This window comes from Ovis aries, chromosome 12 (genome assembly GCF_016772045.2).
Source record: "Ovis aries strain OAR_USU_Benz2616 breed Rambouillet chromosome 12, ARS-UI_Ramb_v3.0, whole genome shotgun sequence".
In the NCBI taxonomy this organism is placed as follows: Eukaryota; Metazoa; Chordata; class Mammalia; order Artiodactyla; family Bovidae; genus Ovis; species Ovis aries.
Genome location: NC_056065.1, coordinates 51,161,971 through 51,176,355, shown reverse-complemented (window position 1 = coordinate 51,176,355; position 14,385 = coordinate 51,161,971). Strand labels below are relative to the sequence as shown.

At 49.4% G+C, this 14,385-nt stretch overlaps 1 protein-coding gene across 4 annotated transcripts in view; it reads left to right on the top strand.

The window, feature by feature from the left end:
* The first annotated feature begins 2,565 nt into the window (after positions 1–2,565).
* The window catches only part of PLEKHM2 (pleckstrin homology and RUN domain containing M2), a 39,379-nt gene continuing 27,559 nt past the window's right edge, over positions 2,566–14,385 (top strand). For 3 of the 4 annotated variants that reach the window (XM_027975869.3, XM_042257429.2, XM_027975868.3), the window contains exon 1: positions 2,566–2,835. Coding sequence is in view for 3 of the 4 variants with exons in the window: in XM_042257429.2 (XP_042113363.1) it covers positions 2,776–2,835 (60 nt within the window). In the remaining variant the exon portion in view is untranslated. Of the gene's footprint in view, positions 2,836–3,473; positions 3,628–14,385 lie in introns of those variants that run through there. The other variant, XM_060396582.1, reaches the window with a different exon arrangement.

The following is a 14,385-nucleotide window of genomic DNA, read 5'->3' as shown; positions in this document are numbered from 1 at the left end:
ATTCTTCAGGGCTCAGCCTTCTTTATGGTCCAACTCTCACATCCATACATGACTACTGAAAGAAATATAAAGAGATCTTTGGCTCAGAAATGGGTACAAATAGTTTCTGGACTCCACCATTTGCTTTATGATTTTAGGCAAATTACCCTCGTCCCTCAATTTCTTCACCTGTACCAGAAATGTTATTCAAGGATTTGTGAGACAAATGTGTGGAAAGCACTTAGCTCAGCTCATGGCACACAGTCAGTACTCATCACTTATCATCATCATCATTGTTGGTATTAAGAACTCTGGTCCTTGATCCTGATCCTGTGGTGGTAATAAAACACAGCAATCTGTTTCTCTCTGCTTTTCCTTGCCACATACTTTTTGCCCCCTTATCCAGTCTCATAAAAACCAAAAAATAACTACTACCATCTTGGGTCTCTCCTGGGGAAACTGAGGGATGGAGAGGTATCATTTTTATGTGTATTGGGTGGGGTCCAGCTACTATAGGCTGTACACTCAGTGTTTCTGATCAGTGTTGAAGTGACTGAGAGGCTGAGGGAGGGGCAGCCTGAGGAGAGAAGTGTGAAAATCAGAAACCTGTAGCTGAGAATTGGGGTATCTTGAGAGTAAAAAGGGTGCCAATCATCTTCCAATATATACTTACATCAAATCACATCATATACCTGAAACTAATATATGGCATATTTCTCAACTTTTAAAAAGTGAAAAAAAAATACAATGACTATATATTGACCAAAAATAAATGAATAGAAAGGAACTAATGAGTGTATCAGGAATATACTTATTTGGGGACCAAATGAATGAGTAAGCCAGGTAGGGCTCTGAGAACTCTTAAGTGTAAGTGGCTTGCTTCGAAATACAAATTTGGGGAGGCAGGTGTGTGGGGAGAAGGGGAGTCATTATGGTGGGCTTCGGGGCTGAGGCTGTTAGGTCCTCAGGACATGTGGACCAGCTGAAGAAGTGGGATAAGGGTGAGAACAAGCAAGGGCTTCGGAACTGAAGATGAAGTTGAAACGAGAGAGTGTTTTGGGGGTGGGAAGGAGCACCGAGAACCCGGAGTGGCCTAAAAGTTGGAGACTGGGCGGTGAGGGTGGGGAACCCTGGGCTGGTGAGGGCCAGTTGGCAGGGGTCTGTGGGCAGGTCCGGGAGAGGGTCTCCACGCTGCCCAAAGCCAAGGGGCCTGGGTTTCTGGGCTGAGACCCAGGGTCTGAGCTTTGAGGGGTCTCGACTGTGTGGATCACAATAAACTGTGGAAAATTCTGAAAGAGATGGGAATACCAGACCACCTAACCTGCCTCTTGAGAAACCTGTATGCAGGTCAGGAAGCAACAGTTAGAACTGGACATGGAACAACACACTGGTTCCAAATAGGAAAAGGAGTACGTCAAGGCTGTATATTGTCACCCTGCTTATTTAACTTCTATGCAGAGTACATCATGAGAAACGCTGGGCTGGAAGAAGCACAAGATAGAATCAAGATGGCCGGGAGAAATATCAATAAACTCAGATATGCAGATGACACCACCCTTCTGGCAGAAAGTGAAGAGGAACTAAAAAGCCTCTTGATGAAAGTGAAAGAGGAGAGTGAAAAAGTTGGCTTAAAGTTCAACATTCAGAAAACTAAGATCATGGTATCTGATCATATCACTTCATGGGAAATAGATGGGGAAACAGTGGAAACAGTGTCAGACATTATTTTGGGGGGCTCCAAAATCACTGCAGATGGTGATTGCAGCCATGAAATTAAGAGATGCTTACTCCTTGGAAGGAAAGTTAGGACGAACCTAGATCGTTTATTAAAAAGCAGAGACATTACTTTGCCAACAAAGATCCATCTAGTCAAGGCTATGGTTTTCCCAGTGGTCATGTATGGATGTCAGAGTTGGACTGTGAAGAAAGCTGAGCGCCAAAGAATTGATGCTGTTGAACTGTGGTGTTGGAGAAGACTCTTGAGAATCCCTTGGACTGCAAGGAGATCCAACCAGTCCATTCTAAAGATCAGTCCTGGGTGTTCTTTGGAAGGAATGATGCCAAAGCTGAAACTCCAATACTTTGGCCACCTCATGAGAAGAGTTGACTCATTGGAAAAGACTCTGATGCTGGGAGGGATTGGGGGCAGGAGGAGAAGGGGGCCAACAGAGGATGAGATGGCTGGATGGCATCACCGACTCGATGGACATGAGTTTGGGTGAACTCCGGGAGCTGATGATAGACAGGGAGGCCTGGCGTGCTGCAATTCATGGGGTCGCAAAGAGTCGGACACGACTGAGCAACTGAACTCAACTGGGGCTAAGGAAGGGGAGGCTACGGGTGGCCTCTGGCGGGCGGGGGCGGGGTCTCCAGGTCCCGGGGGTCCGACTGGAGGGTCCTCCCCGGGGCGGGGGGAGGGTCTCCAGGGTCTCTGAGGAGGGGCCGGGGCGCCTGGGTCTGGAGGCCAAGGGGGTCTCCCAATTCCCGGTTTCCCCGGCGCGACGCGGCGCCGGCGTCCCAGCCCGACCGCCGGCCTAGGCGCCGCCCCGCCTGACATCAGTTCCTGCCGCCGCCGCCGTCGCCGCCGCGCACAGCCTCCTTCCCCGCCGGCCGCGCTCCGGAGCCGCCGGGCCGCGGCGGAGCGAGGGGCCGGGCTAGGCGAGGGCCGGGCGGCGGGCGCCGGGCCCCGCGGCCGGCACGACGGAGCCCCCGCACGGCCGGCGGCAGCGGTTGGCGGCGGCCCCGGGGCCCCGGCGCGGGAAGCGTCGGCGGCGGGGCGGCGGCGGCGGCGGCGCCATGGAGCCGCGGGAGGTGAAGGACCGGATTCTGGAGAACATCTCGCTGTCGGTGAAGAAGGTGAGCGCGGCCTGCCCGGCCCGGCCCGGGCCCCGAGGCCACCCCGGCCTGCCCGGCTCGGGCCCTCGACCCCACCCAGCGCCCCCTCCTTTCCTCGGGTCGCTCGCCCGGGGTTCCTCCTGTCACCGGGGCTCAGGACACCGCCCTTCCCCTCCGCGACCCCGGGGACGAGAAGCCGCCGGGAGCCCCTGGACGATGGAGAAGAAGCCGGGGCGGCTCACGTGAGCGCCGCTGCCTCTGAGCTATTTTTACGGAACAAAGTTGAGGTCAGCGTCCTGGGAGCTTCCACACAGCCAGGCCCAGGGGCCCTGCGTCACTTAGAGGGGCTGCCATTCGCCAGGACCCCCTACTCTGAGCGTAGCGGCAAAAAAGCTCTGGGAGGGCCCCACCTGCCGCGCATCTCTGGGCGGCATCGCTGCATCCTCCATCCGCCCTGTACCTGCATCTCGGGGAGTCGGCAGTCAGGGTCATGGCCCGTGACAAGCAACTTCCAGTCTTTCCATTTCGGGGCGACATTGCCTCTGGTCCTGGGAAGTTTCTTGAATAATCTTGCCCAAGGATGGCAGTTTTGAAGAGGCTCACTTCGGAGCTTTGATTGAGAACTAAAGTACTTTGCATTTTGGACAGAGACCTATAGAACTTGGTGACACCACAGTGTATGATGCTCCCTGCAGGAGAGATCAATGTCCCAATTCCAAGTAGAGAAAAAAATATGACCTGTTAAAGGCATATATTAATAACTATCTGTATGAAGAAGTCAGCTCATCTGAGAAAGGGTCCCCATGCCGAAAGGTAGGATTCATATTCACTTAAAACCAAACCAGAATTGACCATCATTTGAGGAATATTGTTGCAGTGTTTTCCTAATTTGACTTGCTAGTTCACCCCATAGTCTCAGAAACTGGGGTAGGTCGTGGGGGGATGATGTGAGGGGTAAGAGAAGGCTCATCAGATTGATTGCTTCCAAAATGAAGAGAATTCATTAGATGAACCATTATGTTTAAACAATAATGTTCCCCTCTATCCCCACTTAAATTCCTCAAAAGCAACATAGACCAGCAATTTTACCGTTCATAAAGACTGATGTGGCTTAAAAAGAAAAGGTGATTCAAAATGTGCTCTTACTATAATGTTCCTCTAAAAGTAAAACTAAAAGCAGCATTGTAGACATCTGACAAAAGTTTTAGTTTTCCTAAGCTTTGCTTATGCAGTGGGGCATTGTTTTTTGCTTACTAAAGGCGTGTAGGATGAGCAAATACTTTGTCTAAAAGCAATCCATCTTTGGCAATGAAGACAAAAGAAGACAATAGACCTTTCTAATCTAATCTGGGCTGATTGTGGCTTCAGGTAGGCACCTTTCTAGTCTAATCTGGGCTGATTGTGGCTTCAGGTAGGCCACACATTTTGATTTTTAATCTCTAACTTACAAATTGATGGGGAAAGTCCAGGTAGAAGGAGGTTGGACATGTGCATCAGCATGAATCTTTTGAGAGCAGGGATCTACTCTGTAAGTCAGCCTGCCACTTATGAAAGAGTTGGGTGTGTTGGCCAAGATTCTTATCATGGTATGTGCTTGGACAAGCATGACAAGAAGGTATGTCACACACTAGAAACTGGAAGCTTGTCCCCAGGTACATCACAACAGGAGGCATGGCAAGTGTCATGTTTAAGAGCATGGATTCGGGAGTCTGGTGGCCTGGGCTTAATCCCGCCCTGCCAATGAATAACCGTGTAACCTTAGGTAGGTTCCTTACCCTCTCTGTGCCTTGGTTTCTCATCTATAAAGCAGGGATAAAATCAGGGCTCTTGGGAAGATTTGTTGAGAGTCTGTGTGTAGGGTGTTTAGCATGGTGCTTAACCCAGTCTTCAAAAGTTGTCTTAGTCTGTTTGGGCTGCTAAAGCAAACCACCGAAGACTGGGTGGCTTATAAAACAACATAAATTTATTTGTCATGATTCTGGAGGCTGGAAGCCTGAAAATACTTGAGTCCCAGCATGGTGAGGTTCTGGATTTCCCTGGTGGCTCAGATTGTAAAAAATCTGCCTGCAATGCAGGAGACCTGGGTTCGATCCCTGGGATCGGGAAGATCCCCTGGAGAAGGGAATGGCTACCCACTCCGGTATTCTTGCCTGGAGAATCCCATGGACAGAGGAGCCTGGCAGGAGGAGCCTTATAGTCCATGGAGGTGGCAAAGAGTCTTACACAACTGAGTGATTTATCAACAACAAAAAAATGGTGAGGGCTGTCTTTATGGCTGAAGACTGCTGACTTCTCCCTGTGCCCTCACATGGTTTGGGGGGAGGGAGCTCTCCTGGGTCTCTTATAAGAGCTCTAATCCCATTCTTGAGGGCTCCACCTTCATGACCTAATCACCTCCCAAAGGCCCCACCTCCTAGCACCATCACACTGGTGGTTAGAATTTCAACATCTGAATTTGGGGAGGGGCATACATTTGGGCAGGAGGAGAAGGGGGCGCAACAGAGGATGAGATAATTGAATAGCATCACTGACTCAATGGACATGAGTTTGAGCAAACTCCGGGAGATAGTGAAGGACGGGGAAGCCTGGTGTGCTGCAATCCCTAGGGTCACAGAGAGTCAGACACTACTAAAAAGCAAATACATTCAGTGTGTAGCATAAGTGGTCGCTTTTTCTCTTTCTTTGTGGTCAGGCAGTTCTTCACTTTTACAAGGTCTGAAGATGGCTGAAGGCCTTAGCACCTAAATATTGCTATATATCATTTAGGCTTGTTACCCACTTCCTTTGTATGTCATGTTTCAGAAAACTATTTTGATTCTCACACATGAAGGGCATTTGGTTTTCTGAATCAGAGTATCTGCTTCTAATAGGAATCAGTTCAGCTACAGGGGTAGGCTTTGAGGGCTCACAGTCTTGGGGTCATATTTGACCTTGAACATCAGTCTCACCTACATATTTATGTCACCATGAGAGTAGCTTTGCCTTTTCTTCCATGCTACCTCTGGTAAGATGGTCTGACCCATCCTTTTTAAGGATGTTTCATGAATAAAATGAGGTGTGGGTTTCTGCAAAAAAAAAAAAAAAAGATCCACATGTGTAAGCTATGTTTACACAGGATATTTGAGAACTTTTTACTGAAATAGAATATACCTACAATTCTAAACATACAGTTGAATGGGTTCTCACAAAGTGAGCACATCCATGTATCCAGCACCTACGGCAAGAAACAACTATAGCTATCACCCCAGAAATGATGCCCTCAAGCGCAACCACCCTCCCTAAGCAGTGTTGCTGTTCAGTTGCTCAGTCGTTTCCAACTCTTTGAAATGCCATGGACTGCAGTACATCAAGCTTCCCTATCCTTCACTATCTTCCAGAGTTTTCTCAAACTCATGGCCATTGAGTTGATGATGCCATCCAACCATCTCATCCTCTGTTGCCCCCTTCTCCTCCTGCCCTCAATCTTTCCCAGTATCAGAGTCTTTTCCAGTGAGCTCTTCGTATGAGGTGGCCAAGTTATTGGAGCTTCAGTATCAGTCCTTCCAATGAATATTCAGGGTTAATTTCCTTTAGGATTGACTGGTTTGATCTCCTTGCTGTCCAAGGGACTCTCAAGAGCCTTGTTGAGTTCAGCTATTCTCACATCGAGATTTTGTGATGCTGAACATGCCCTGTAACACGAGGAATGCAATAGCTGATATGAAGGCAGGATCTGTGGGGACTGGAGAGAACTGGAGAATTTAATAGTTGGCACAGGAAAATGACAAAGATAGCAATGAAAGGCACGTTCCTTATGATAGCAATGAAAAGACGTTCCTTATGAAATGTCTCAGGTGCAGATGATAAAGCTTGTGGTTGCCAATTTGTTAACAGCTAGAGAGAGAGACATCCAAGTCAAAGGCAGTGTTGGCATTTTGAACTGGCATTTGAACTGGTCTGTTAAGTAGCATCTTCTCCAGGGGAGAGGAGGCTGTGGTTTTCATGGGAGTTTTGTTTTGTTTCTGAGGAGCATGTCCGTTGTGTATGCTTGCATTCTGAGCAAAGGTTCTGTGCTGTCCAAGGCAGCCTTCACCCTCCAACAGTTCATATATTGGTTGGAGGAAGAATTTTAACCAGGTGAAGAATTAATCACCAGGACAAGGAGAAGCTTCAGAGAAGGTGAGCTTGGACAGAATCTTGACAAATCAGTAGAATTCAGAGACAGAAAAGAAGTGGGCATTTAAGATAGAAAATAGTGGGCATTTAACGTCCCCAAGGACGAGATGGTTGAATGGCATCATCAACTCAATAAGCAAACTCCAGGAGATAGTGAAGGACAGGGAAGCCTGGCATGCTGCCCTTCATGAGGTCACAAAGCGTTGGACACAACTGAGCGACTGAACAAAAACAGCAAAGTATCCCAACGCAGCAGGGACGTCCAGGTGGTCTTCTGAGGACAATGAGGAGATATACCAGTCTCAAGAATGCTGAGAGTTCCTTTCACTGTGGCTGGAAAGTGCTTTCCACGGAAGCTGTCCAGCATGGTGGCTCGAAGTGCAAGTTTCAGAGCACACAGACCTCGTTTGGGGTTTGAATTAGGTTTGTCACTGACTCTGTTGACCCTGGCAAATTACTGGACCTCATTTAGCCTCAGTAATCAGAACCTACTCACAGTTGTAATGAGAATTAAATTACAGGAGCTGGTACACTCAGAGCAAAATATCTTAGAGCACAGTATCTCGCACATAACAAGGCCTGAATAAGATATTAGGTACCACTAGCACTGGCGAGTGTCTGTGTGAACCCTGCTGCTTTTTTCTCTGGGGTAGTTTTCAAAGTCTTACACTACACTTCTGTTTCTTCATGCTCACAGTTTGTCAGACTTTTTCCTCACAGGCCAGATGGTAAATATTTTCAGCCCATGTGGTCTTTGTCGAAACTCTTCAGTTCAACTCAAAAGCAAGCACAGACAATCCATACATTTATGGGTGTGGCTGTGTTCCCCTAAACCTTTTTTGCATATACAGGTTGCAGGCTGGATTTGGCGCAGAGCTACTATTTGTGCACAAAAATAGCCTCCCTAGGGTAGGCTGGGGATCATGTTCAGGGAAATTGGTGTGATGGCTGGTTCCATATAGTTAATGAAGTCTGTATTGTCACTGGATTTTTGCACCATGCCAGGTTTGTGGAGCCAGTGCAGTCACTCCCGTTAATACTGCCGGATGTCCAGGTAATCCTGACTTTCAAAAACTTTTGCTGATCACCTTCTGTCCTGAGTGCCCTCGGCCCTAAAAGGTAGAAGCGGGCACGGCAGACAAGATCTGTGGAGTGGATATTCCAGTAGGAGGGGAGAGCGATACATTAGCAGGTAGAGCAATTCAAGGGCTTTCCCAGTGGCTCAGCTGGTAAAGAATCTGCCTGCCAGTGCAGGAGATGCAAGAGATGTAGTTTTGATCCCTGGGTCGGAAAGATGCCCTGGAGAAGGAAATGGCAACCCACTCCAACGTTTTTGCCTGGGGAAATCTCATGGATAGAGGTACCTGGCAGGCTACAGTCCATGGGGTTGCAAAGAGTCAGACCCGACATAGTGTGCATATACACAAGCCAATACAAAGACCTTCTGATTGTGATGTGGCTTGGAGGCCAGGCAGGATAAGGTGGTGAGCAGGAGGGATCTGCTGGAGGGAGTGGGAGGGTTGGGGGGCGGTCAGGGAAGACTTGCCTCAAGAGGTAACATGACTTGCAAGAGGGACACTGACTGCGATGGTTGAGTGAGACCTTAGCCTAGGAAAACGAGTAGTTGTTTTTTAAAAAACCACACAAATACCTCAGAAGTGTATAAAATAAAAAGTAAGTGGCCCCAGTTCTCTACCTCCTCAGCTTCAATTTAGATCCCCTTAAACAGGGTGAATAAATGGATTTTGATGAAGTAACCCCTCTTTGAGAGAATGTTCCCGGGCTGGGACAGCCTTCTCCTGCAGAGGACAGGCCAAGTCCCCACCACCCTCACTCTCGGTGGATTGCCCCTCTGGGGTGGGCTCTGAATGGCCTTCTATTTCTGGCCAGACACACACCCTGTGCAGAGTGGGGGTCTCCCAGTTGGGGTCTGCAGATACTGGTCTTAGAGCTGCAGCTGTTCAACCTCGCCTGGCCGTGCAGCTGGCTTTGGTGGTTAGGCTTGTGTCTTTCCTGTTTTCCACTCCTCCAGAGAGGTTAGATCTGCTTATACATTAAAAATGAGCTCGAGCATCTCATTCCCAGAGTGGGCCTGGTAGTTAGATCTATGTGGGGATTACACTGACCATTTGGTTTCAGTCAATAGTTTTGTTCTGTTGGCTTCATGGAAAAACCCTTAAGAGTTTGAAAATCTTAAGCATTCTGAAAACCCCTAATGACCTGAGTCACCCTGGCAAAGAGCTTAATAAAATAATAAATATCCACACAGAAATGCTAAGGGCTCCCCGTCCCCTGCCCAAGTCTTGAAGTCACTGGTAGCTGTCTCTCTGCCCCTGTCCTCTCTCACAGCACAGAGGCTCCCTGAAGAGGGTGGGAGGGGCCCAAGGGCCCTCAAGCAGGAACCGTTTAAGTGTACCCCTGACCCCCTGAGTGACCACACCCAGGCCCAGCATGAGACGCCAGTGAGAAGTGGTCACTGCTCTGAGCCCTGCCTGCTCGCTTCACTATGGTTCTCCTTTTATAAGACGTTAGGGCTCTGTTTGAAGCCTGGTGACGTTGTAGTCCTTGCTGCCCCATCGCAGGCCACCCCGGGCCCTCTCTTTCTCCGTGCCTGGGCTCTAGCATTGGGCCAGTCCAAATTGCACAGCCCTATGTGTTGAATGGCGGCCACACCACACGGAAACAGGTCTCCATCTGGCGGCGGCAGCAGCCCTTGTTAGTCAGGACAGTCCCCAGCCATCTCTGTAGTCACAGTGGACACTCCAAGTGTCAGATGGAGCAGTGGCCGTTCCTGTGGGTCCCTCTCAAACTCATCTAGCTGGAGCCCATTGTGGAAAGAAATTCCCAGCAAAACTGGAAGCCTGCTGCTGGCTGATGGAAATGTCAGGCCTAAAAACTAAGATTGAGGGTAGAGTGGGCATGACGTTTCAGAGTGGAAAGAAAGGAGCTGGTATTCGGGGTGTGAGCATTGTGGGAAGAGAAAGTTGGCATATGTAGGTGTCCTATGGCACCCCACTCCAGTACTCTTGCCTGGAAAATCCCATGGATGGAGGAGCCTGGTAGGCTGCAGTCCATGGGGTCACGAAGAGTCGGACACGACTGAGCAACTTCATTTTCACTTTTCACTTTCATGCATTGGAGAAGGAAATGGCAACCCACTCCAGTGTTCTTGCCTGGAGAATCCCAGGGACGGGGGAGCCTGGTGGGCTGCCATCTATGGGTTTGCGCAGAGTTGGACACGACTGAAGCAACTTAGCAGCAGCAGTAGCAGCAGGGGGCTCTTGGGTGGGTCATTCTCACCGTTCGGGTCTTCACTGCTCATCTCTGGCATCACAATTTGCCACCGTGGCGAGTGTGGTGCCCCTGAGGCTGGGGGTGCCCTTATGTCCTAGGGGAGCAAACAGGGCTTTTCCTAAAGCTCTTCTGGGCGACCTCAATGCTGATGGAGCCGGGACCCCACAGTGCAAGGTTGGAGTGGGTGACCCTGGTCCCAGAGCTCTCCTCCCTGGGGTCTGAACTAAGGTGACCATCCCTTTCCAGCCCTGTCCTCCTCCTCATTGTGGTTTGTTTGTGGTGTGAATGTCCTAGAACTTCAGTTTGAAGCAGGAGAATAAGGACAGTTTCTGGAAGCATCCATTTGGCTGGAGCTGAGAGGTCAGATCATTGTTACAACCACCCAGGGTCATTGTTACCAGCAGGTCATTGTAACATGTCATACCACAGGTCACTGTTACAACCACTCAGGGCCCCGAGAGCTTCTCTGTCTTTTCAGCAAAGTAGCTGGCCCTGCACCACAGACATTCTCCCATCTTAAATATTTGTAGTTTATCTTCTTTTCCTTTTGCTTCTAAGTATTCACAAACATTATAGAAATGTAGAAGGAAGAAAATATTCCTTTCCTAAAGACTACCCTCTTCCTTGGGTGTCTGTACTTGAGAGCTGGAAGTAGAAGATTCTGAAAAATCCAGTAATATGTAAGAACAAGGGAAGAACTAATGTAGACTTGAAATCTGCAGGTAATTTTTGAAAGGAGTCAGCCTCTGTTCACACTTCTACCCTTTGGGGTGTGTGTGTTTATCTTTTAATAGACAGATTGATTGTATGTTTATGCTTATACTCTAATAAATCACTGTAAGTTCTTTGTTTTTGGGGGCTGCAGACTGCTGAAGTATGAAGTGTCTATAGACATGCTGGCCTGAAGGGGAGTGAGCAGAGCAGAGGAATCCTTAACACTTAATGCATTCAGTCCCCTGGATCTCCTTTAATAACCATTATGGGTTTGTAATCCATGGAGTCCTCAACACACTTCCTAACCCTGCAGTTACACTTTCAGCCTCTAAAGTCTCTGACTATTGGACTTGCCTGGTGGTCCAGTGGTTAAAAATCTACCTGCCTGCCAGTGTGGGGGACATGAGTTTGGTCCCTGGTCTGGGAAGATTCCACATGCTGCAGGGCAGCTAAGCCCGTGAGCCACAACTACTGAGCCTGAGTGCTGCACCTGCTGAAGCCCCAGCACCCTAGAGCAAGAGACGCCACAACGATGAGAAGCCCGTGTGCCACAAGTACAGAACAGCCCCTGCTGAACACAACTAGAGAAAGCCTACACGTAGCAGTAAAGACCCAGCGCAGCCATAGATAAATCACTAAAGTTATTTTTTTTATGATAATAAATAAAGTCTCTGACTGTATCACACAGACCTTAGGAGGAGGCAGGAGTGTCCTCCCAACCTAAGTCGTGGTTGAGATGGTGACTTGATGGCCATTTTCCTCAGCAGCAATCTGGCTGTCTGGGTGGGGGAAGTACGGCTGAGGCCATGTTGCAGGTACAGCAGGGGAAAGGGGAAGTGAAAGATGAACCCAGAGCCAGCGAAGGCTCCCAGGCTTTGAAAACAAGGCTTTGAAAAACTCCCTTCCTCCTCCCACCAGTGCCACACACAACCCTGAATGTGAGTGCTCAGAAAACAGCAGGGTCTCCACTAGCTTCTGCCTCCAGCGCAGTGGCACATGGATGGTGGAGAATCCTTCATGCCATGTGTCCTTTCAGGCCCCTGGTTGGCTTCCAGGTCTCTGGTGTTTGCCCAGGGACCTCTTGGGAGGGCCTCTTGCATCTTCCTCTCCACTCTAAAGAGGGGCCTTGGGCCCTCCATCAGGGTCAACCCTGTGCTGAGTTTAGAGGCAGAACACACAGGGTACCCAGGGACACTGGAACACTCCCTTGCCAGCACAGAGGAGCATTTAACTGCTTCTGGAAACATATTCTGTCAAATTATCCAAGAGATCTGTGCCCAACTAGGCCAGTTCCCAACTGCTGTCATTGTTCCAACACCCCAGTTCAGTTCAGTCACTGTTGTGTCCGACTCTTTGTGACCCCATGGACTGCAGCATGCCAGGCTTCCCTGTCCATCACCGAGTCCTAGAGCTTGCTCAAACTCTTGTCCATCGTGTCGGAGATGCCATCCAACCATCTCATCAGCTGTCATTCCCTTCTCCTCCTGCCTTTTCCAGTGAGTCAGCTCTTCGCATCAGGTGGCCAAAGTATTGGAGCTTCAGCTTAAGCATCAGTCTTTCCAATGCATATTTAGGATGGATTTCCTTTAGGATATACTGGTTTGATCTTCTTGCAGTTCAAAGGGCTCTCAAGAGTCTTCTCCAACACCACAGTTCAAAAGCATTAATTCTTTGGCACTCAGCTTTAACATCCCAAAAGTGAAAGTCGCTCAGTCAAGTCTGACTCTTTGCCACCCTATGGATATACAGTCCATGGAATTCTCCAGGCCAGAATACTGGAATGGGTAGCCATTCCCTTCTCCAGGGGATCTTCCCAACCCAGGGATTGAACCCAGGTCTCCCACAGTGCAGGTGGATTCTTTACCATCTGAGTTACCAGGGAAGCCCTTAACACCCCAGAGAAAGTACAAAAAATGAAATCCATGGATAATTCAAATACCTGTTTTTTTTTGGGTTTTTTGGCCATGCTGTGTGGCTTCCCCAACCAGAGATCAAACGCAGGCCCCCTGCGGTGGGGGCACAGAGTCACAACTACTGGACCACCAGGGAATTCCCAAGTACCTGCTTTTTTTTTTTTTAATAATTTTGTTCATTATTTCTTCTTGGCTGTACTGGGTCTTCACTGCTGCACAGGCGTTTCCCTCGTTGCAGTGCTTGGGCTTCTCATTGTGGTGGCTTCTCTTGTGTCGCACGGGCTTTGTTGCTCTGCAGCATGTGGGATCTTCCCAGATCAGGGGTCAGACCTGTGTGGCAGGTAGATTCTTTACCACTGGACCACCAAGGAAGCTCCCCAATTACCTGTGCTTTTTCCTTGCATGTCTTTGAACAGAACTGCCAGTAAAGCAGAGAGCCTGCCAACTCCGGCAGAGGGTCTAATAAGCAGTGATTTGGGAGGTGGGAAAGAAAGTTGTATAATTAGGTATATTTAGTGGTAAATGAATGGTTAAGAAGCATTGATTTCACCCAACTTGCTTCAGGAACAATGCAGGCCCGTGGTAAACAAACAGCAAACCCTTTATGTAGCCCTACAAGTGGGGGGCGCCAGTCATTCCCACGATGCCACCAGCCTGGGCACAGGCCTTTCCTGGGAAGGGCTGTTGGCTGCAGGACCAGGTTTTTCATGCCCACTGAGAAACCAGGCCGGTCATCTCTGAATCGCAGGCTTTCTGATTGGTCCTTGTGTGGGGATGATGTCTGGGTTGACAGTCTACTATAATTGATTGTCATTTAGAAATGAGCTATTTTCAGGCTAAGGTAGGGTGGGATCTCAGGTGAGGGATTAAATGAGGACAATGAGTTAGAATCACTGTGGTTGCCCAGGATTGGTGGAGCGGTGGACACCAGTGGGCCTTGGCCTCTGTTGACATTATTCTCGTGTTGTCTAGGAAGGGAGCAGCTGGGACATTCCCGACATTGTCCCCCCAGCTCCCATTCCACAGAGCCCTGGGAGTGGCCCAGCGCCTCCTGCTCTGCCCTCCTCAGTAAGACACTGGGATGAGCACTTTCCAGATGGTGGCAGCAGGTGCCCCTGACCTTTGCATTATCCCTGAGGGAATGGGAGCAGAAGGGGCTCCAGTAATAGCTCCTTCTGTGGTATACGAGCACACCCAACCAGAATGCTGCAGTGAAGCAGGAGGACCGCTAAGCAAAGCCAAGAGGTCAGAGCCTGTCCTTACCTCTCTGGACCCCAGCCTCCCTGCCCAGGAGATGAGGGTTCTGGTTAGGTGGTTATTCCTCTGACTTTCAGCTCATTCAGTAAAGTCCCATCACTGAGACCCTCTTCCTCACTCACTGTAACTCCCCCGACACCCCCCTGACTGAGAGGCTCCAGGAGAGGAAGATGCCATGAGGCCCCCCTCCCCCCAAGAGGTCCCTGGGCAAACACCAGAGACCCGGCAGTCAGCCAGC